The sequence below is a fragment of the Gymnoscopelus braueri genome (genome assembly GCF_963280865.1).
Source record: "Gymnoscopelus braueri genome assembly, chromosome: 5".
Classification (NCBI taxonomy): domain Eukaryota; kingdom Metazoa; phylum Chordata; class Actinopteri; order Myctophiformes; family Myctophidae; genus Gymnoscopelus; species Gymnoscopelus braueri.
This window is the reverse complement of record NC_137606.1, coordinates 46,652,505-46,672,843: the sequence shown is the minus strand read 5'-3', so window position 1 is coordinate 46,672,843 and position 20,339 is coordinate 46,652,505. Positions and strand designations below refer to the sequence as shown.

Here is a 20,339-nt window from a genome sequence, read left to right as displayed (position 1 = left end):
TGTATTGACACCAACACGTCACGTTATTTGCCTGCACCCTGTTATTAAAAAGGCTTTAATTGTCCTAGCTTGCTCCACTGCCTTCCTTCTTCATACCTGCCCGTCCCGCTCCTGAGATGCACTGGACCAACCTGAATTTAGCTTGAGGCGGTGGAACCCCTTTGTTCCTGTCCATCTGTACACTCTCAGAGAAACACTGAGGATTTTACAATGTCCCAGTCTCAGAGGTATAAATTGCATCGTCTGTGGCCTAATGAATATCAATCTGGGGGTCCTCGAAATTAAAACGTTTGAGAACCGCCGTTAATGTTGTAGTCATGTAACTGGAGGAACCTCTTTCTAACATTATCCACGTACAAAGCCAACCTTTCTCTGGGGGAGCCAGAATACAGCGGCCAGCACGGCAGCACCAAAGAGGGTTTTCAGTATCTTGTCTAGGGTTTCACATGGCAGCGTGGTATGTCTCTTAAGTGTGTTTACGTAATGAGAAACGTGAGCCATGCGAGGGAGATGAACTTAAAGCAGTCAATCCCAGGCATTCAATCTCTGGCTAGACCACTGGTTCTCAACATGGTGTTCGGAGACCCTAATTGAGGTCCTTGATGGGGTTCCCAGAAAAAAGGCAAAATGATTGATAGTTAGGAACCAGATTACAGGTCTGTAACTCTGACCGTGTACAAATGGAGCTGTGATTCTGTAATTATTTACATTTTATCACAACTTCTAAAGGGACATATTTTGTCCCTGCATTCATGTTTATTACTTGAGTGACCGTGAAATGGACCTATTAAAATGGAAAATTCCTTTCATCAACCAAACATTACCACCCTTCTTGAATGAAAAACAACAAACAATAAAATCGGTAGAAAGTTTTAATAGTCAATTATACAAACATACTAGAAAATGAGAGCATTCAGTTAGCAATGTTGCAACTCATGCTGTTCTGCCACCACCTGCTGGTCATCTCATGCCATTACTTTTTTGGGGACAATGAATATTTACAATGTTCACAACAAGCCAAAATGGAAAACTAAACTGTCTGCAGGTCTCAACGCATAAGCTTGTTGTGTGCAGATTAACAGCATCTACATCAACTTAAAAAAACAACAACTGAAAACACACCCTAAAGTGTCTCGCAAGACTAAGCTAATGCTTACATTTATCCTCTGGCGCCATGTGGTGCCAAAAATAGCCAATCTACAAGCTCACTACACGTCGCACCCAGTGTTGCCAGATTCTGTGAGAGAAACAAGCAACCGGGTCTAGGAAAACAAGCCCAAAAGAAGCGACTATGGGCCACAGGAGCACTTTAACCCATTAAGACCTGAGGCCGCTTCTAAACATTTTCTAAATCCTAACAGTTTTTCGGAAAAAAATGTAAAAAAATAATTTTCACGATATTTCAAAAATAGCAGATCTACAAGCTCGTAGCGCGGCACTCGGTGCCGCGCTATGAGCTTGTATATCTGCTATTTTTGAATAGCCTAAAGTGACACAGATGCGTTCCAGGTATTAATGGGTTAAACATATACATCAGCTATTTGAAAATAGCAGATCTACAAGCTCACAACGAGTCGCATGAGCTTGTAGATCTGCTATTTTCAAATACAATGCTTGGGGAAAATTATAATAAGCAGACCTGGCAACACTGGTCGCACCTACGACGCGTTGTGAGCTTGTAGATCTGCAATTCTTTTGGCATGTGACGACTTATAACTCTCCGGTCTGCGTGGTCTACATGATTCCCGCTGGCGCTCCCTTCCCTGCGATCTTCTTGGAACACTCCAGCAGAGCGTTGTGAATGTCTTTGGCACAGGAGATCTGAGACTTGATCATTCCCAGGTACTGGGCGTACGACAGGGACTCCGTCTGCACCGTGTCCGGCTTGGTGGCCGTGGGGACCAGGTTGGGAGAGTGTTTGGCGCTGTCGATGCTCTGGGACAGACACTCGTAGGCCAGCCGCTGGACAGAAGACGGACGGACGGGGGGGGGGGGACAACATGATGGTAAGCAGTGGTGTAAAGTAACTAACTACATTTACTCAAGTACTGTACTTAGGTACCATTTTTAGGTACTTTTACTTTACTGGAGTATTTCCAATTGTCTATACTTTTACTTCTACTCCACTACATCTCAGAGGCAAATATATTGTATAGTATTGTATGTCTTTATATGTCTTGATGAATTGAATTGAATACACTTGAATACACTGGACCACAATGGAAACAAGCCCTCAGGGCTCTTTGTGTTATCCTTTTTTAGCATTGTATATCTGACTGTACCTCTGTACTTTTTGCAAACTTAATAAAGTATTCAATCAATCAATGTCCAACGTGTGTGTGTGTGTGTGTGTGTGTGTGTGTGTGTGTGTGTGTGTCTTTTACCAAACAGAGCTCCAGTTGGTCGCAAAGGGCATAAAACTCCTCCAGACTTTTATCAAAGCGTTGAACTTGGCCATCGCTGCTTTTGCTAAAAGTAAATCATGTAAAAAGAACAACAAAAAGATTATAATCAGAAACCAAGTTCAGTGATAATAGGATCGTGGCTGTATGAATGGATGCCAGGCTACTTACCTGCCATTATCAATCGATGTATTGTGGCCTAAATTCAGAGATGCAATTCTCATAACATTCTGCAAAAAAAGAGATAAAGAGGCAAAAGGTTAATGTGATACATTCCAATAGAACAGTGGTTCTCAAACTTTTTTAAGTCAAGGACCCCCAAATGTATATGTTTGTGCCAGGGACCCACAGAAGAGAAGATGTATGTTCTACTATTAAAAATGTTCCAAACATTTTAAATCCATAATAGTTGGCTATTCAAAAACAGCAGATAAACAAGCTCACAGCGCGACACGAAGTGATGCGCTGTGAGCTTGTATATTATCTGCTATTTTTAAATAGTATAAAACATGGATAAAGTGGTTAGAATTATTGTGACGCTATAATTACTAATTTTGCTGGGGACCCCCTGGAACCAATGTAATAGAAAACAAATAGCAATAGGGCTGTCCTTAAAGGGACATTTCGCCGATTTTGCAACCAGATCTTATTTTAATTAAGTTTAGGACTCAAGAAACAAGATCCTGTTTTTTTTTGTGTATAATCTGTGTTTTTAGATATCTAGTAATCTTCGAAGATCTCGTGACGTTATTTACGTCACGACGGCATGGTCTCATTCCTTTCCGCACTACATGTTGTCTCGACGCGTCTCAGTCAGACCAGCTCCAAAGACAGCCCCGAGGGGTGTCCCCAAGATTTGGTCCAACCTTGAACCGTCTTGGACTCCACCCCATAGAGTTGAGGCAGCGGCGGCTGCAGCTCATGCATCTGACTTCCAGTGTTGCCAGATATTGTGAAAGAAATAAGAAACCAGGTCTATGAAGACAAGCCCAAAAGAAGATAACTAGGCCATTAAACCTACACATGGGATATTATATATTTGAAAATTGCCGATCTACAAGCTCACAACACGTCGTGATGTTACCCATTGTGAGCTTGTAGATCTGCTATTTTCCAAAAAATCTTGAGGGGGAAAAGTGCAAAATGTGGAATATTTTTTAATCATTTTAACAACACATATTTGGTAGGGGCTCCCTGGCACAAATTATAATTTCAGATGGGGGTCCGTGGAAAAATACATGAACATGTTTGAGAACCACTGGTTTAAACAACAATCAAAACATTTGGATACAAGCCCAAATATCAACTACATTTTAGAAAGAAGCCGTTTATAATAAGTAGACATGGCAACACTGTCGAACATGTACACATGTTGTGTGTTGTTGTTGTAGATCACACCCACATGCAGCCTCCACTCCCCCCACAAGGAAGGGCAGTGCACCAAAGCATTATGGTCATTGTAGTATTGCAGCAGTCCAGTCAAACCCTAGTCAAACATATTTCATAATTTTTCTGGCCATAGGGTGCACATTTTAAATGGTTCTACTGTAATCTACTACAAATACTATTAACATTGAGTGATTGCAGTTTCTTCCAGGGGTGAAATGCTCCTTTAACTAGAGATATTATTGGACCTATATTGAATCGTAGGCTTTTGTCGACTATTCACTACATGCACTACATTTAGGACCTCTTTAAATGACAAGCTAATTTTGTTTTCCATTCTTTGCTTCTAATTCTTTTCTTTTGCTCCTTGAGCTGCAATGGTGAAATCCTGCATAAACAAGAGTTTCACCTCACTGTTACCGTAACTGTGTTGTTGTGACAATAACGATGATTGATTGAAAGACTGATCGATTGACTATTGGGCTGGTTGATTGAACAAATATGTGAACTTGTGTTTGCTGCTGCATACAATCATTCAGAGAGACCAGCCTTTTCAGGTTGTGGTGAGGTTGAGAACTGAACATTCTGATTATGTTGATTTCACAATGGCTACTGGCTATTTGACTGGTAGAATTACATATCTAGAGATTACAAGATATGTGCTGCTCATCATTTTCCCAAGAAATTAATCATTTTAGCATGGAATAAATAGATTGACTAACACCAAACCTAAAGTGAAAAAGAAGAGAGATGTTGTCTGGGGCCTAGCCTGGGATCAAGACTACCATAGATGTATTTTTATCGAGTCTGACTTAAAAGTCAGACCCCATAACATACATCTATGATAGTCTTGGTAACAGGACGAGTGGGCACTAAGGAAGAGTGTAAAATTGGCAATTTTGTACAAAATATTAAAAAACAAAATATTTAGAAAATAATCTTAAGTAATGTAAAGTATACAAGATTAGAACATGATTGACTATTTGCCAATTAAGGTCAAATATTTCTAAAATGGCTATAAATTGCTACAAAACCTTATATCCAGTTATTTAATTTTGGGGCATAAACAAGAAGTTGAAGGAAACATTTAGATCTGGTAATGATGTACAGTGCATGTTCACATCATGTATACTTTACATTACTTAGGGACCATTTTTCTAATATTGTATTTTTTTATATGTTGGACAAAGTAACCAATTTTACATCGAGGTGCCCACTGTCCATAGTCTTGGTCATCATTACCTGCAGACTCTCTTTCAGTTGTGGGATCAGCATCTTGAATCTGTGAACAGGATCAAAGTCCTGCTGTTGACTCAGTTGTTGCTGCTGCTGCTGCTGCTGCTGCTGTTGTTGTTGTTGTTGTTGCTGCTGCTGTTGTTGCTGCTGTTGTTGTTGTTGTTGTTGTTGCTGTTGCTGCTGTTGCTGTAAAGAAGCAGCAGCAGCAGCAGCTTGCTGGGGCATTCCTCCAGCCTGTGGAGGAATCGGTCCACCGGGTTGTGGCTGTTGAGGCGCCGCCATCTTCACCGAATGAACACAGTACACACAGAATGCACACAGAAGCACAACTACCGGTTTCACTCTCTCGCGATAGAGAGGATGGGCTTAATAGGATCCCATACCACGGAGGGACGGTAGTAGCACGGTGATTGGCTAGTCGGTTGTCAGGCAGACGTTGTAAATGTATTGTATTTTTTTCTTCTTTACATTATAACTTTTATATGTACTAGCAGTGTTGCTGTGAATGTTGCTGTGAATGTTCATTTGTATTATTATTATTATTATTATTATTATTATTATTATTATTATTATTATTATTATATTTACTCATTTTGTTTTAGGACCGAGTGACTCTACCCAGAAACCCCGTAGCGCCGCAGCAGCCAATCACAGCGCGAGGGGCCGTGCCCACGGGCCATGGGATGTAGACCACTCTCCCGGCAGAAGCAGCAGCAGCCAATCACAGCCCTGCCTGGTGCCTACCGCCCTCCCGGACCATGGGATGCATCCTGTAGAAAGGCAAGCCCGTAGTGCAGCAGACTGATCAAAGCAGCGCCATCATTCAGTATCTGCAATACATCCAAAATGGCCGGAGCTGATGGAGATGATTCCCTGTACCCTATCGCCGTGCTCATTGACGAGCTGCGGAATGAGGATGTCCAGGTAATATGTCCTAATACACGTGTTATATCACAGCAAACGTACGTGTCTATACGATAAATTACGGGAGCAGCGGGTGTTATGTTGGGACAGTTATCCCGACTGACAGGTTAGCTTGTCAATTAGCAAGGATGCTAAACGCGTCCAAGGCCTGTAGTTTCAGCCCGGGGCGCCACCCTGCCTGCCCTGATGCTATAGCTAACCCCTAGTGATGCTAACGTTAGCGTGATTTAGTGGTTCTGTTGTAAACACAGTCACACACTGTGTCAGAGGAAATAACGCTGTTTATGGTTGTTTGGTGATGTGTGACAAACTAACCCGGTTTCACTAATAACGCAACAAGTGAGTGAGGCTAAACGTCATGGCGTTCTGGTTGGAGAGCTACAGAAGCAGAACGCCCCTTCATTCTGCACCTGAGTAACCTGACATGATGATGGTGGAACTGTGCTTCATATCATGTTTTGTTTACTAGTTTCCAGGATGGTTTGAGTCTGATAGGTTCACTCTGAACTCGGTTATTTAAGAACTGAATCCCCCCTACACAGCCTGTTTTAATGATGCACTAACTGGGGCTTTTGTCGAGTATAGCTTAAAATGCACCTGGCCACTGACATGCTTGTATTCTGTGACGTTTAACAGTGTGTTTGTTTCACTGGTGTAATAGTCTATTTAATTCCTACTGGTACTAAAAGGGCCCCAAATGTATTTTTAAAAATGAGTTATTTCATTAACATTTAAATGCCAGTTAAACGATTAATTACAAAAAACAATGATATCATGCTCCTGTGTACCATGTTCAATTAGTGTTACCAGAGCTTTGTTGGAATTTATTTATGGTGACAGCAACACAGATTTAAGCTTGGCGAGCAAGGAACACAATTGTATCTGTCATTTTACATGCCATAGCACTGTTAACAACCTAGTAATTCCTAATCCTTACAGTGACACAGATGTGCATGCTAGCCTAGAGATTGCTGAGTGATAACAGCTGTCATATGATAACCTGTTGTGCACAGTTACGGCTGAACAGCATCAAGAAGCTGTCCACCATTGCTTTGGCCCTGGGGGTGGAGAGGACCCGCACAGAGCTCCTTCCTTTCCTCACAGGTAAACGATACAACAACAAGCAGGTGACCAGTTATATGACCAAAAGCTGGCATCAACACTGTCATTGCGTTGCTTGATGAATGTGCATATTTTGCTCAAAAGGTCCTCGTAAACCTTCAGAATCTATGGTCACACTAGTTTTTATTATTTACTGTTTTTTGTTCCTTTTCTTTCGTTAGACACCATCTATGATGAAGACGAGGTGCTCCTCGCCCTGGCTGAGCAGCTGGGAAACTTCACAATGCTCGTTGGAGGGCCCGAATATGTCCACTGTCTCCTGGTGAGTTTTGGCTGAATATGGAGTCTTTTTTTTTTTCTCCTGTTCTCTTAAGCAGGGCTGCATATCTCTACTGTCTTTGAGAAATCTGTTTCTGAAAGTAAACATCTTGAACATGCATGTGCTGTCTCCTCCTGTAACTGCCCAAATGACAACTCATTGCATACATACTGCAGGGGTTGACACTAACGGTTGCCCAACTGCCCGTGGCAAGTAAATAAAACGTTCTGGCAAGTGGAGTTTGCTTTCAGGTTGCCCGACGGGCAAGTGCATTCCGTCTTCTTAAAATATTATAGGTTATTTATGAAGAACAATGATACCTTTTTACAACTAGCAGTTGCACCCATTCTGTTTTTTCAAAGTGACTGTTGCCACTTGGATTTAACATGAATTTGTTATACCAGTGCACATTTTATCTCATTTTATAATGGGAAATTAACTTTTTGGGCAAGTGGGCATGACCTTTGTGCAAGTAGAACATGACCTGTACTTGCCCAACGGGCAAGTGCCTCTGAGACCTTAGTGTCAACCCCTGCAGTTACTGTCTCAGATAGCTCCACACATGTTCCCATTCACATAAGTCAATCAATCTGAATCCTCTCTTCATTTCCTTGCAGCCTCCTTTGGAGAGCCTGGCCACAGTGGAGGAGACGGTGGTGAGAGACAAGGCCGTGGAGTCTCTGCGTAAGATCTCACAGGAGCACTCTCCAGTTGACCTGGAGGTCCACTTCGAGCCCTTGGTCAAGCGGTTGGCGAGCGGTGACTGGTTCACCTCTCGCACGTCCGCCTGTGGCCTCTTCAGCGTCTGCTACCCCCGCGTCTCCAGCACCGTCAAGGCTGAGATCCGCCAGTGAGTGACTTTTACCGATTGAATACTTTATTAGACAGACACTTTACCGGCACGTGGTACATTCACACATTAAAGGAGAGATCTGGACATTTTAAGTGTTATCTTTGATGTGTCGCTAATCACTCACCATCATTGAAATGGACGTTGAGTTATTCCAGAGAGTCCCGTGTCATGCAGTCTGGCGACCCCCTCCGTGGCATAATGGGAGCCCGTGTAAGAGTGAAATTCGTCTATTATAACCGATGCAAAGTTAGTTTTTTCTCTATTACTGCTCATTGTGGAGTCTCATGATACTCAAACATGCACTGAAAGTCGCGCACGAGTTATCGTTCGTGCAGAACTAGACGACGCTGGTTGCTTACTTCTTCCACAGAACCTGGCGTCTGTGGAAGAAGTAAGCAACCAGCATCATCTCGTTCTGCATGAACGATAGCTCGTTCGCGACATTCAGTGCACGTTTGAGTATCATGAGACTCCACAATGAGCAGTAGTAGAGAAAATACTAACTTTGCATCGGTTATAATAGACGATTTTCACTCTTACACAGGCTCCCATTATGCCAACGGAGGGGGTCGACAGACTGCACGACACGGGACTCTCTGAAATAACTCAACGTCCCTTTCAATGATGGTGAGTGATTAGCGACACATCAAAGATAACACTTAAAATGGGCGGATCTCTCCTTTAAAGCTAAACGGATAACACAAAGTCCTGGGGACTTATTTCCATTGTGGTCCTATCTATGTATTCAATTAATCAACATGGCATACCAAATTAACACAATAATACATGTCATCAACAAATGCAAACACTTTATGTTCAAAAGATAAATTACATTTTGGTCTCCTGATGTTTTTTCTGGAACATTTTTTAAAGAAACCAGTGTTACAAATCCTTTAATAGCGTTCCACATTTTGGTGACAGAGCAGTAGAAGGAGAACTTATCCATGTTTGTTCTAAATTTGAGTGGTACTGGTACCAGATCATGGTCGATTTGGCTGTGGAGGTCACTCACTTTGAAGAAGTAGTTCGACAGGTACGAGGGTATTGAGAGCACTGTCTCTTTGTCTATCTTAAATACCTTGAGGGGGTTCCAGGGGGCTCCCCAGCAAAACTGCTTAATAGCATCAAAATCAGTGAACCACTTTAAACCTATTTTATACATCACCAGCATACAACAATGGACAGCAGGCATCTTGCCTTGACGAGAGTGCCTGTTGTGAATATGAACAGTGTGGATAATCCAATATCTGGATGATGAGAGACTTGCAATTATGTTGAGTTAGAAGTAAAAGAACAATTTTCATATTTTAAATGTATTGAAGTTACAGTGAATATTGTGATGAATATGGCTACACACTCAAATAAAATATACAGGTATTGTAAGTACTTTACACCACTGGTATTTCTGCATTAATTAAATACGTGTGCTATCAATTCTGAAGAAAACCTGGAGACTGGCAAGTCAGCCACTGTATACTGGCTCTAGTAATTAATTTTTTGAATCAAAGATTTGCAGCGGACATGGACAAGTTTTGCCACTGACACGTTTGTCCATGTACGGACACATTAATGAGCCCTGCAAACTAGCAAAGTGTGTTGGAATTAGGTGGGTCATGGGCTTAAGGCAGAGACGTAGTCGTATGACTTCCTAAGAGACGAAAAATAAGACATGAATTCTGTGAGCTTTTCTTGAGTTTTTTGGGGGGAGGTTATAATTGAAGATGTTTGTCTCAGGAAGTGGCCCTGGTGTAACGGTCTGTGTGGTCTGTCCATCCAGGCATTTCCGTACCTTGTGTTCAGATGACACTCCCATGGTGCGTCGCGCTGCAGCCTCTAAGCTGGGCGAGTTCGCCAAGGTTCTGGAACTGGACTATGTCAAGAGTGACATCATCTCCCTCTTCACCGCTTTGGCCTCTGATGAGCAGGTATGTGACGCAACACATTCACTGTGTTCCTTATTTCAGCTCCCAAGATGGGGCGTGGAGATATTTACCAAATTATTTTAGAACAACTAAAGTAGTTAACAGTAAAATGGATAATAAAAGTTATGATAAATAAGATAAAATAATATGAAAGTCACTACCATACTGTCTGTGAAGAAAAAGCTGTACAATAGAAGTGAGTTTTAAGAAGAGATTTAAAAGCGGACACTGAGTTTGTCTGCCTGAGATCAGCAGGCAGGGAGTTCCACTGCTGAGGTGCCCACACGGAAAAAGGCTGGTGTCCCATAGTGACAAGCCAAGACTTTGGAACCATTACAGGGTGTACGTGGGACTATTAAATTATGACATTGATTTATGTCCAAATAAGGCCTTGTAAAAGTTAGTCTTAAATTCACCTTCAAAGGTCTCACAAATGCCACATTGAGCCAACGAGTAATGTCGTCACTTGTTGGTGACGACATTTAGCATCATAATGGGCCTAATTAGCATCATAATGGCAGCGATCATAGTCATCTGACTGTCTCGCATGACGTTAAATAATAAAGCAAAAATGCCTGTCGGAGACGCAGGGCTATGAGCATCACTGGAGGAATGGCATGACCGTGGCTCGTTAGCAGGGGTGCAATGCTCACAGGACGGCCTTGCACGCCGTGCATGCACCTATTTGACCAGGAGCACACGCAGGCACACGCATAGATTTAAAACTACCTCAACAAAGTTTTCAAAGGCTCCCGACTCACCTAGGGAATTAACATAGGAATAAGCCTAGATGCATATCAATTGTCCATAGTGACACTCAGTGTAGCTGTTAAGCGACGTGCGCGTCACCTCATTGAAATAGAGTGCAAGAACATACCAAATGAGCATTGCATGCCTGCTCGTTAGCTAGCTGTCCCAGCTGGACAAAGCAAGGTCCTTGACGCTGCTAGTGCTGAGCCAAGAGGGGCACTAGTGATTTGGAGTAGGGAATGATGCTGCTTGGGTATTTTGACTGAATGCCTCAGTATTGTTAATGTGAATAGCTTTCTGAAGAGATTTACACAAGAGAAATTATGATTATTATCTCTCTCACTGCCAGACTTAAGGTCCTTACACACCGGGGCGATTTTTTCGTGCGAATAATACGCTTTTTTTAAAAACCTTATAAAGTCAATGCAAGCGTACATGGCGCGAAAAAGCGGAAAACCGAAAAAGCGTCTTTTAATTATTCGGAACGAGTCCGAATTTTGTGTATATTCGCCACATTCGCCGGTGTGTAAGGACCTTTATTTCTGGCTGCGTTTGCCCACTGCCCAGCGATTTTTCGATTTTCTTACCCTTTTCAAGTAGTCACAGAATATTTATCTCCAGTATGATCGATCCCCTGATGGTTCATGGTTGCTAATCACAGCGGGTTTTCACTTTTTTAGGAGACCGGAATTAGGTTGGAGTCTATTTATTCCAAAGGGAGAAATCAATTTTTATTATCCACCTTTCTCTTCCAGCAACAAACTCTCTCAAGATCTAGCACCAGTAAACATAGAACGTTCACGAGATCTGCCGTCAGACGGCGCCCACTTAAGAGACCATTTGTAATGTCAGCCCATTTGTGTACCGTTTCGCCTCTAGTGGTGAAATCTTTGATTGCCGATCTTTCTAAATCTTTGATGCCTTTGCTCCTCTCCCACCAGGACTCTGTGCGGCTGCTGGCAGTGGAGGCATGTGTGAGCATCGCCACCCTGCTGCCCCAGGAGGACCTGGAGACCCTGGTGATGCCCACCCTGCGGCAAGCTGCGGAGGACAAGTCCTGGAGGGTCCGCTACATGGTCGCCGACAAGTTCTCTGAGGTAAGGAAGGAGGACTTTGGTAGACTGACAATAATAGGGCTGGCCATATGACTTTAAATCACATCACAATTGTTTCAATTTATTTCATCTATTACAATTAATGGGCGATTATAACCTATGAAAATACCAGGTCTACAAGCTCACAACGCAATGCTTCTTGTATATCTGCTATTTGCACTATTGTTGTGCAAAACCATTGTGCAGCGAAGTATAATACAGGGTTAAGTGGTTAATCAGACAATATAATATAACAAATGTATTAGAATTGTTTCGTGTCGATTTCTTTATATAAGCGGCTTGTATTTAAACCATTACAGTACATAAGCTTAAACTGAGGCCATAGAATAAGCCTCATGATGAAGTATGAATCGTTCATTTTATAGTGCAAGAGATTGCGCTTCTCAGCACCAACCACGGCCAGCGCATAGAGAAAGAACGAGACTTCCGCGAAGTTTTCACACTGAATTAAGTTTTCTGCATACAATATTTTATATAAAAATAAATATATATTTGATAGGTTTGAATGGATCAAACCTACGTGGTGCTTTTAAAAGGAAAATTCAAACTACATTTTAGGCCATTCTAACAGGCTACTACGATATATGTTTGGTTAATTGCCCAGCCCGATGAGAAGGAATCTTACATCATGAATGTGTTCCATCATCTGGTTGAGGGATGATGTTTTCAATCATTTCCCCGAGCACACTGTGTACTTTTTTTAAAACGATCATCTATTAAACAAATTAATACTTAATTCATATATATATACCACACAACTGCCTATACAGTAAACTCCTAGCTTACTGTTGGTTGAGTCCTTAGATTGTGTTATGTATTGTAGCATGACTCAACTGCCAGCAAATATAGCATTGTGCCGGAAAAGAGGTGAACATTTGCTACCTGGATGTCATGTTTACATCACTGCCGATCAGAGCTGGACTCAATAAATACCTGGGTTACGGTCATTTGCCCCGCGTATGAATGCTGATTTGAAATGTAAAACTTTCCTGATAAAGAGAGAAGCCAGATATTAGTGGGTGTTGGGTACAACTGAACTCTGGAGGGAGCCCAAACTCAAATGTATTTAACAAATCATGTTTTTCTATTGTATGTCAATCTTTTTTCCGCTAGTCCTTGATATCAATAGCACTCCTTAATCTTTGTAGCCTGACGACTAGATTCATCTTGTCAGTTCTGCACCTCCACCATGTTAACACTGACATAATGACAACATCCATCCACTTTGTCTGTCTGACAGACTATTACTGAGGAACAACGTTGGCAAACATAAACCCATGTAATGTCGCAATAATGGATGTAGGTTTTCAATAAAATGTCACTCACCCGTCTGGCTAGCGCTCAAGTGTTACACTCACTATCTCTTTCTGCAGAGATGTTTGAATATTAAACTCTACAAATATTAAACCCATACGGCTTTAAACTAGGCCTGACACAATTATGACATAATCGTCAATTCACAATTATTTGAGATAATCGCAATTGTTTTGTCATGATCGTCATAATCGTTTCCATGTTGAAAAATGTTCATACATAAAAAAAAAAAGCAGAAATAACTGCTTACAAGCTTACAACGTGTGACAAGCCTAAAAGGCAAACGGAAATGTACTTTTTTTTATTCATATGTTCCAATGTTCAATGCCAAAATTAAATCTTTAATCACAATTATTAGTGACAATTAATCGGCAACTTAAATTTCTAATTGTGACACCCCCCACACACATATACACACACACACACACAGCGATATGGATATGTGTTCATTCATTGAAACGCACACCCACACACACTATGATATGGATATTAAGTTGTCACTCTCTCTCCGTCAATCTGTAGCTCCAGAAGGCCGTTGGCCCAGAGATCACAAAGAATGACCTGGTCCCAGCCTTCCAGAACCTTCTCAAGGACTGCGAAGCTGAAGTCCGTGCTGCTGCCGCCAACAAAGTCAAAGGTCTGCCACACCCCCCTCCCCCCGCATTTAATGATCATGACCAATTAATTGACTCTTAATTGGATTTTCAGGGAAATGGGAACCGAATGAATGAAAATAGTTACTATAAAAACTGTTCAAACATTGACCTAATTGTCAAATAATATAAGAAAGAGGCAAACATTGTGAAAATAGCTTTGAAATAGTTCGGCTATTTTCACAATTTTATCTGTGGAACCGAGTGAAACTAAATGTAATGCCTCAACTCCTACAATTCCAAGTGCTTGTCAGGGTGGGGGTTCCCCAGTTCAAATATGATTATTTTGGGCGGCCTGAAAAGGTTAAGAACCGCTATTCTATGGAAGCATGTTGCGCCCATCTACAAGCTCTCTCAATGCATCTGCGACGCATCGGCTGACATCAAACAATGTGTAATCTGCGTAACAGAACACCAGCTTCACTTGCCCTATTGCACAGGCCTTATCCTGAAGGGCCACAAGTGGTATCTTTCAATGGGGGCAGTGTTGCTGCTTGGAGCATACACAAACTCAACAAAGTTGCAGAACCCATGTTCAGGTGCCAGTCACACACCAGTGACTACTGGCACACACCTCTCAGCAGGTGTGTGCTGACAGGTTGCTCAAAACAAGAGCGATTACCAACAGAAGCCTATTGGGTGATTTTGGCAATTTTTTTGGAGGCACTACCCACACGTTTAGCTGTGTTGCTCATTCCACGAATGCCCGATCCTTACAAGCTGTAACTTGTTGTAAAGGTGACTAATCAACGATAAAAATGATTTAACACAATACCAATTGGTATTATTAAAGGGGAGATATAATTGACCGATGTTAAGTTTCCGAACTTTTTTGTGCAGTTTATATAACACTGATTAAAGGCAAAAATAATGCATTGAGTGTGCTTCTGACTTCCGTTCACTGTGTGTATGTGTGTGTGTTTGTCTTTTCTTCTGTGAAGAATTCTGCGAGAACTTGCCAGAGGACAGCCGCGAGCAGATCATCATGACTCACATTCTGCCCTGCGTCAAGGTAAAAAAAAACAAATCCCACTTCCACACTCGTATGCCAGGTCTGATTAATCCTGTTTGAAGCAAGACGCTTTGATTCGCTGTGAGTCACAAAGCATGGGGAAAATGACTTATTGTTTTTGGCAGATCTTTTCTACTTACTGTTCATTCACAAAGGCATTTCTACACAGTGGTGCCGGGCTTATGACGTCCTCTTGACAAGTGTTTCATGTGAAGCAGCAGGTTTATTGGTTTTAAAATGGAAATGGCTTCCATTATGTTGCCGCAAGTTGTCAAGTGGTTATGCTCTTTGATCCTGCCGACCTAATTGGTCCTTAAAGGGCAAGACCACTTTGGTAGAGGTTTGGGTTGTGTAGTTACCTTGCCGTGATGTAACGCCAAAGGTGGACAAGAAATCTAAAATAATTGCACCATTGATTAAAAATATGCTCCTCATGGACTTGCATTGTATGGTAAAACAGCTCTCAAAGTCACTCTTTTAGCACACAAACTAACGCAAACAAAGTTGATTCAGACAATATATTAAATATATTTAATTGTATTAAAAAAACATTTGTTTTTTTTAATACAAATGTTAACTTCCTGTTGATTTTGCTATTTTTATTTAGAAGAAAACCCGGGCTGGATCTGAAGTTGACATTTTTATTTAAAAATAAACAGTACTGGGTTTGATGATGCTCTATGTTGTCTGAATCAGCTTTGTTTGTGTTCGTTTATGTGCTAAAAGAGTGACTTTGAGAGCTGTTTTACCGTACAATGTAAGTCAATGGGGAGCATATTTGAAATTATCAATTTCTAATTAATAGTTTTTTTTTTAAATATCTGGTTCACCTTTGGAGTTACACCATGGCAAGGTAACTACACAACCCAAACCTCTACCAAAGTGATCTTGCCCTTTAAACATGGCCTACAGTTTTTACTTGTCTGCATGCACTTCATATTTTGGACAGAAGGTGGCACTGTTGTACTGTTTTATTTTAGAACCGCATATCTGCTCGTTTATCCCTTATTTAATTGTGTGATAAAAGGTAGAGAAAAAGTACTCTTAACACATCGGGTGCCAAACACGGTCTGAACCGTGTTTGCGCAGAGTAGCGGTCCGGTGCCGAACACGGTCCAGACCGTGAAATATGTCTTTTTGTTTTTTTCGTTTTTCTCCACACGGGCGGGGCTAGAGCAGCTCTGGGAGTACCCATTGTGATCTTGAGAAGGATAGGCCAGATAGATCACCGGAAAAACAAAAACATGGCTGCCATCCACTTCCTGTCTATTTCCTTCTTTAAAACACCTATATCTCCGAATCTGTTTCCGGTGGGGAAAACCGGTCATGCGCGATGCGCGATCCCCCCCCATTGTAACTCGCGAGTGAAATGTTATCGTTCCAGGTTGTAGCCAGGGTCATCGCGCAACATGAATGGATGTTTTTTTTTACATGGATTTGCTCCTCGTGGAGTCTAGAGCTTTAAACAGCAAAGCGCAGTCAATGGGGAGAATGCTGGCACCCAACGTAAGTTGTTATGAAAAAATGCTGGCACCCAATGTGTTAAAATGCCGGCCTGTGAAAGATTTGCCCTAATAGATACGATTATGCTGTTATCACATTTAAACTCGGGCTATAATTGTGTTTACATTTTGGAAAGTACTTGCAATCAAAAGACTGATTACTTGTTTAAACCACTGAGGTAATTATATTGTAATTAATTATTACAAGCCTAAAGTGATGTGTTTGTCCATAAAGGGACCATTGTGGTATCCCATTGACAGTGAACAATGTGTAGCTTTGCAGGCAGCAACATACTGACACACATAATCTCATATCTTGTTTGTGTTTTGGGAGACTCCTTTCTTTCTCCAGTGCAAACTGTTGTAGCACTATTTAAACAAATAAGCCCTAAATACTTTGACGAATATGGCTAAAATGGAGCTTGTAGATCTGCATTTTATTTTTAAATGTCAAAATGTTGCCCATAATGTTATGCCCAGTATCGGGCGCCAGGCGCAAGGTGGTTAAGTTAAAGCTGCACTATGTAACTTTCCTCTTCTACCCGGTTTCCTGCGCAAGTGCTGAAAGTTTTACCATTAGAGCTAATAAGGGGATAAATTTAATCTTGACCTTCAGGTCAAAATGTGTGTATTTTCAAAAATGGCAGATATACAAGCTCATAGCGCGGCACACAGTTCCCGCGCTATGAGCTTGTAGATCTGCTATTTTTGAATAGCCAAAGTATGAAATAATTAAAGGTTACAATCTAAAATTACATGCTTTCCTGGTGTTAATGGGTTAAGAAAAAAGTTACGTAGTGCCGCTTTAAACGACTTGCAGTTTTTACTATAACTGAGTTTAGTAAAACCACAAGTAAGTGATAATGTACAGTCGGTGAGGCATAACGCATTATAGGAAAATAAGTCGTGACAGGATGACGCAGGGCCAACGCCAAGCGGAGGTCAGGACTGCTGTGCCCTGGAGGGGTTTATTTCCCAATAATGACTGCCTCACTTAACATTATCCCGCTTATTATAACAAGGCTACTTATGAAAGAGCGCTTACATAGCAATGTAAACGGAGGCAGAACAGCACTCTTGTTATTCAAAGCATTGGACTCGTTGCTGAACATTGGAAAATATCGTCTTTTGTGCAACGCTGTAGTATGATCAAGTAGAGCATTAATTTACCAAAAAGATAAAATATGGAGATAAGAGATTTCTGCCCAACAGCAACGATATGAATAAAACTCTTATTTGTACAGGGCAGATATGTTACTGATATATACAAATACATTTATCACAATAAACCACGTATACTATGGGCAAAACGGGCCATATCCCTGACATCACAGCCTGTATGCTCCTCGTGGGTAGATTCCGGGCAAGGAACACTAAACATGTTGACCTCATCTAAGACACCATGACGTCATTAAGGGAGTGTGGATAACAACGTGGAAATAATGATGGAAATATGACATTTCTGTTGGTTTCATCCAGCTGTTTTCATACAGATGAATGGAAACCATTTGAAACGGTTATACAAAAATGATTGCCTTCATCTCAAATAATTGCAGTCAGTTGATTATGTAATCATTGTGACAGGCATACATAATGGCACCTTGGTTGGTCTTGTTGTGATTTCTTTCTCATATGAATGGATGAACAGACTGCCTGGTAGAGCTGTCACGATTATGAAAGTTTACTTGACGACTACGGTAATTGCCATACAAACAATTGTGACTTAATTAACTATTTAATTGTGTGGCTTTTAGGCCTTGTAAACAAAAGTTGCATGGGGCAGAAAGTTGCATGGGGCAGATATGACTAAGTTAAATACACAAAGAAATGACTGACAATGACCGACACCAATAATTAAGATAAAAAAAAATATGACCAATATGGCATATTTAATATTTTATACTCAAAATGTGTGGAAATAGCCGATCTACAAGCTCACAGTGAGCTTGTAGATGTTTCCGCTATTTCCACAAAAAAATGTTTCAAAAATGTATTAACCGTAACATGGAAACGATTATGACTATTATGCAAAATAGCGATTATCTCAAATAATTGCGATTAGACGATATATGTTATAGTTGTGACAGGCCTAGTACTGACCCCCCCCTCTCTCTCTCTCTCTCCCTCCACCCTCCAGGAGCTGGTGTCAGACACCAACCAGCACGTGAAGTCAGCGCTGGCATCGGTCATCATGGGTCTATCCACCATCTTGGGCAAGGACAACACCGTGGAGCATCTTCTGCCTCTCTTCCTGGCTCAGCTTAAGGACGAGGTAAAAAAAACAAGAGCTATCGCCTTTTATGTCTCTATATGTAATTTGGTGACGCATCCAATCGCCATGGGCGAAGCGGAACGCGGCGACTTTGTAAGCTAAGGCCAACCCCCTCACATGACCTAATATAAGCGACGAGGTTGGTTAAACACCTTAGCCTGGAAAACAGTCGTGAAGCGCTGTCTATTTGTCATCAAAGAGATTCACAGTTGTCATTTTGTGTTCCAATTTGGGACCTGGGGTATGATAGACATTTGTGCTTCCAATACAAACGCCCATGCTTGCAGGTGTCGAGCTGGCTTACGGCGCAGTGTGTCTAATCTTCCCCCAGAAGCCATTTAAAGCTAGACGAGGCTGTGTTCTGGGAGGTTGTCGTTACACCGATCAGGTTGTCTGAGACAGGCTAATGCTAATTAGCTACCAGATGTACCTGGCTGTCACTTGGCCTGTATAGCAGATTGAGTCATGCGGTTGGCAGGAATGCAAAACCTTTAGAATAAGGATTAACCACTTAAGTGAATCGTGCCAACACATTTCCCTGCTTGTAGCTGTATGAGTGAGTGACAAATGATAAACCCCTCTTGATTCGTAAGCACTGTATATATACCGGTCACAAGCTTGTAGAACTATTTTCACTATTAAAAAGAAATGGTAATACTTTTGGAATTGCCTATAAAGACATGCCCAAAATGGGGATGCCAGCGGTTAATGCCGTTAAGAGTGGATGCACAAATAAAGGGTGAATATTCTATACCTGGATGAAAGAGTGACCCTTGAAGTGGGTTCAAATATGTCTACCGAGTGAGACGTGGGTCTTGTAAGCTGTTGCTGTGGTTGGTTTCTGTATGCTGTCTACATTGTATCTGTGTTGTCAAAGAAAGACTAATGGAAGTGTTAACCTTCATGCAACACTTTGCCTGCTTAATTTATCAATGGTAATTATATACATCTCATGATGTATACAGTATAATAATCATTGTATACAATGTGGAATTACTTGTTCCCCTATACAGTTGAAGAGGGAATGGGTCAGATGTAAAGTTGTAGGTCACTGGATTGCGGATGATAAATTCTGTCACCCCCCCCCCCCCCCCGCCTGCGTCACATGGCCCAAATCAGCTGAATACATTTCCACAACTTTCCACTTTGCGTTCTGAGAGGAGACACAAGTTTTGACGGCTTTATAAACACAGGCACGTGAACACGGTGTGTGTGCAGCTCGGGCTGTCATTTCACCCAGTCATCTCCACAGTCCTATTTAAAGATGGCCCATTTTCTCCCCCTGACACGAGCACAAAACAAGTCTTAAAGACTGTGTGTCTAATGAGATGAGAGTTTCAAATGACGGCTTTGAGTTGCAAATTGCCAACATTTTGAGTTGCAAATGGCCAACATTTGACATGAATCAGAACATGAAGAACATCCTTATTAGTTTCAACCAGATGATGTCTTTCAACCGAGGATTTCTTTCAAATCAGTGTGCACATTCTGTAGCCAGCAAATCTGTGCAATATGTGGATGAGGACAATGTGGCCAGCTGCCATTGTTAATATCCCTGTTAAAAATTGGACTTGAAGCACTGGCTGCTTCATATAAGGCCAGTGGGTGGAAACCCAG

The 20,339-nt window shown here is 41.6% G+C and overlaps 2 protein-coding genes across 2 annotated transcripts in view; one reads left to right on the top strand and one right to left on the bottom strand.

The window, feature by feature from the left end:
* Positions 1-1,568: 1,568 nt before the first annotated feature.
* Positions 1,569-5,318, bottom strand: med29 (mediator complex subunit 29). The gene is made up of 4 exons (XM_080428540.1): positions 5,031-5,318; positions 2,574-2,632; positions 2,385-2,469; positions 1,569-1,962 (listed from the first exon to the last, which is right to left on the bottom strand). Exons 1-4 carry the CDS (start codon positions 5,304-5,306, stop codon positions 1,735-1,737), a joined length of 648 nt encoding a protein of 215 aa, XP_080284666.1. The 5' UTR covers positions 5,307-5,318; the 3' UTR covers positions 1,569-1,734.
* A 502-nt stretch (positions 5,319-5,820) lies between these two features.
* ppp2r1bb (protein phosphatase 2, regulatory subunit A, beta b) overlaps positions 5,821-20,339 on the top strand; it is a 28,930-nt gene continuing 14,411 nt past the window's right edge. Inside the window, exons 1-9 of the mRNA XM_080429396.1 lie at positions 5,821-5,948; positions 6,962-7,052; positions 7,232-7,332; positions 7,947-8,179; positions 9,960-10,107; positions 11,796-11,951; positions 13,806-13,920; positions 14,878-14,948; positions 18,588-18,722. Coding sequence (XP_080285522.1) covers positions 5,871-5,948; positions 6,962-7,052; positions 7,232-7,332; positions 7,947-8,179; positions 9,960-10,107; positions 11,796-11,951; positions 13,806-13,920; positions 14,878-14,948; positions 18,588-18,722 — 1,128 coding nt within the window. The 5' untranslated portion in view covers positions 5,821-5,870. The remainder of the gene's footprint in view (positions 5,949-6,961; positions 7,053-7,231; positions 7,333-7,946; positions 8,180-9,959; positions 10,108-11,795; positions 11,952-13,805; positions 13,921-14,877; positions 14,949-18,587; positions 18,723-20,339) is intronic.

Coding starts and splice junctions, on each gene's coding strand:
- med29 (XM_080428540.1), bottom strand. CDS start 5,306: ATGGCGGCGCCTCAACAGCCACAACCCGGTGGACCGATTCCTCCACAG. Junction 2,633..5,030: donor AACTGAAAGAGAGTCTGCAG/GTAATGATGACC, acceptor CTTTTTTTGCAG/AATGTTATGAGAATTGCATC. Junction 1,963..2,384: donor ACCAACTGGAGCTCTGTTTG/GTAAAAGACACA, acceptor TCTTCTGTCCAG/CGGCTGGCCTACGAGTGTCT.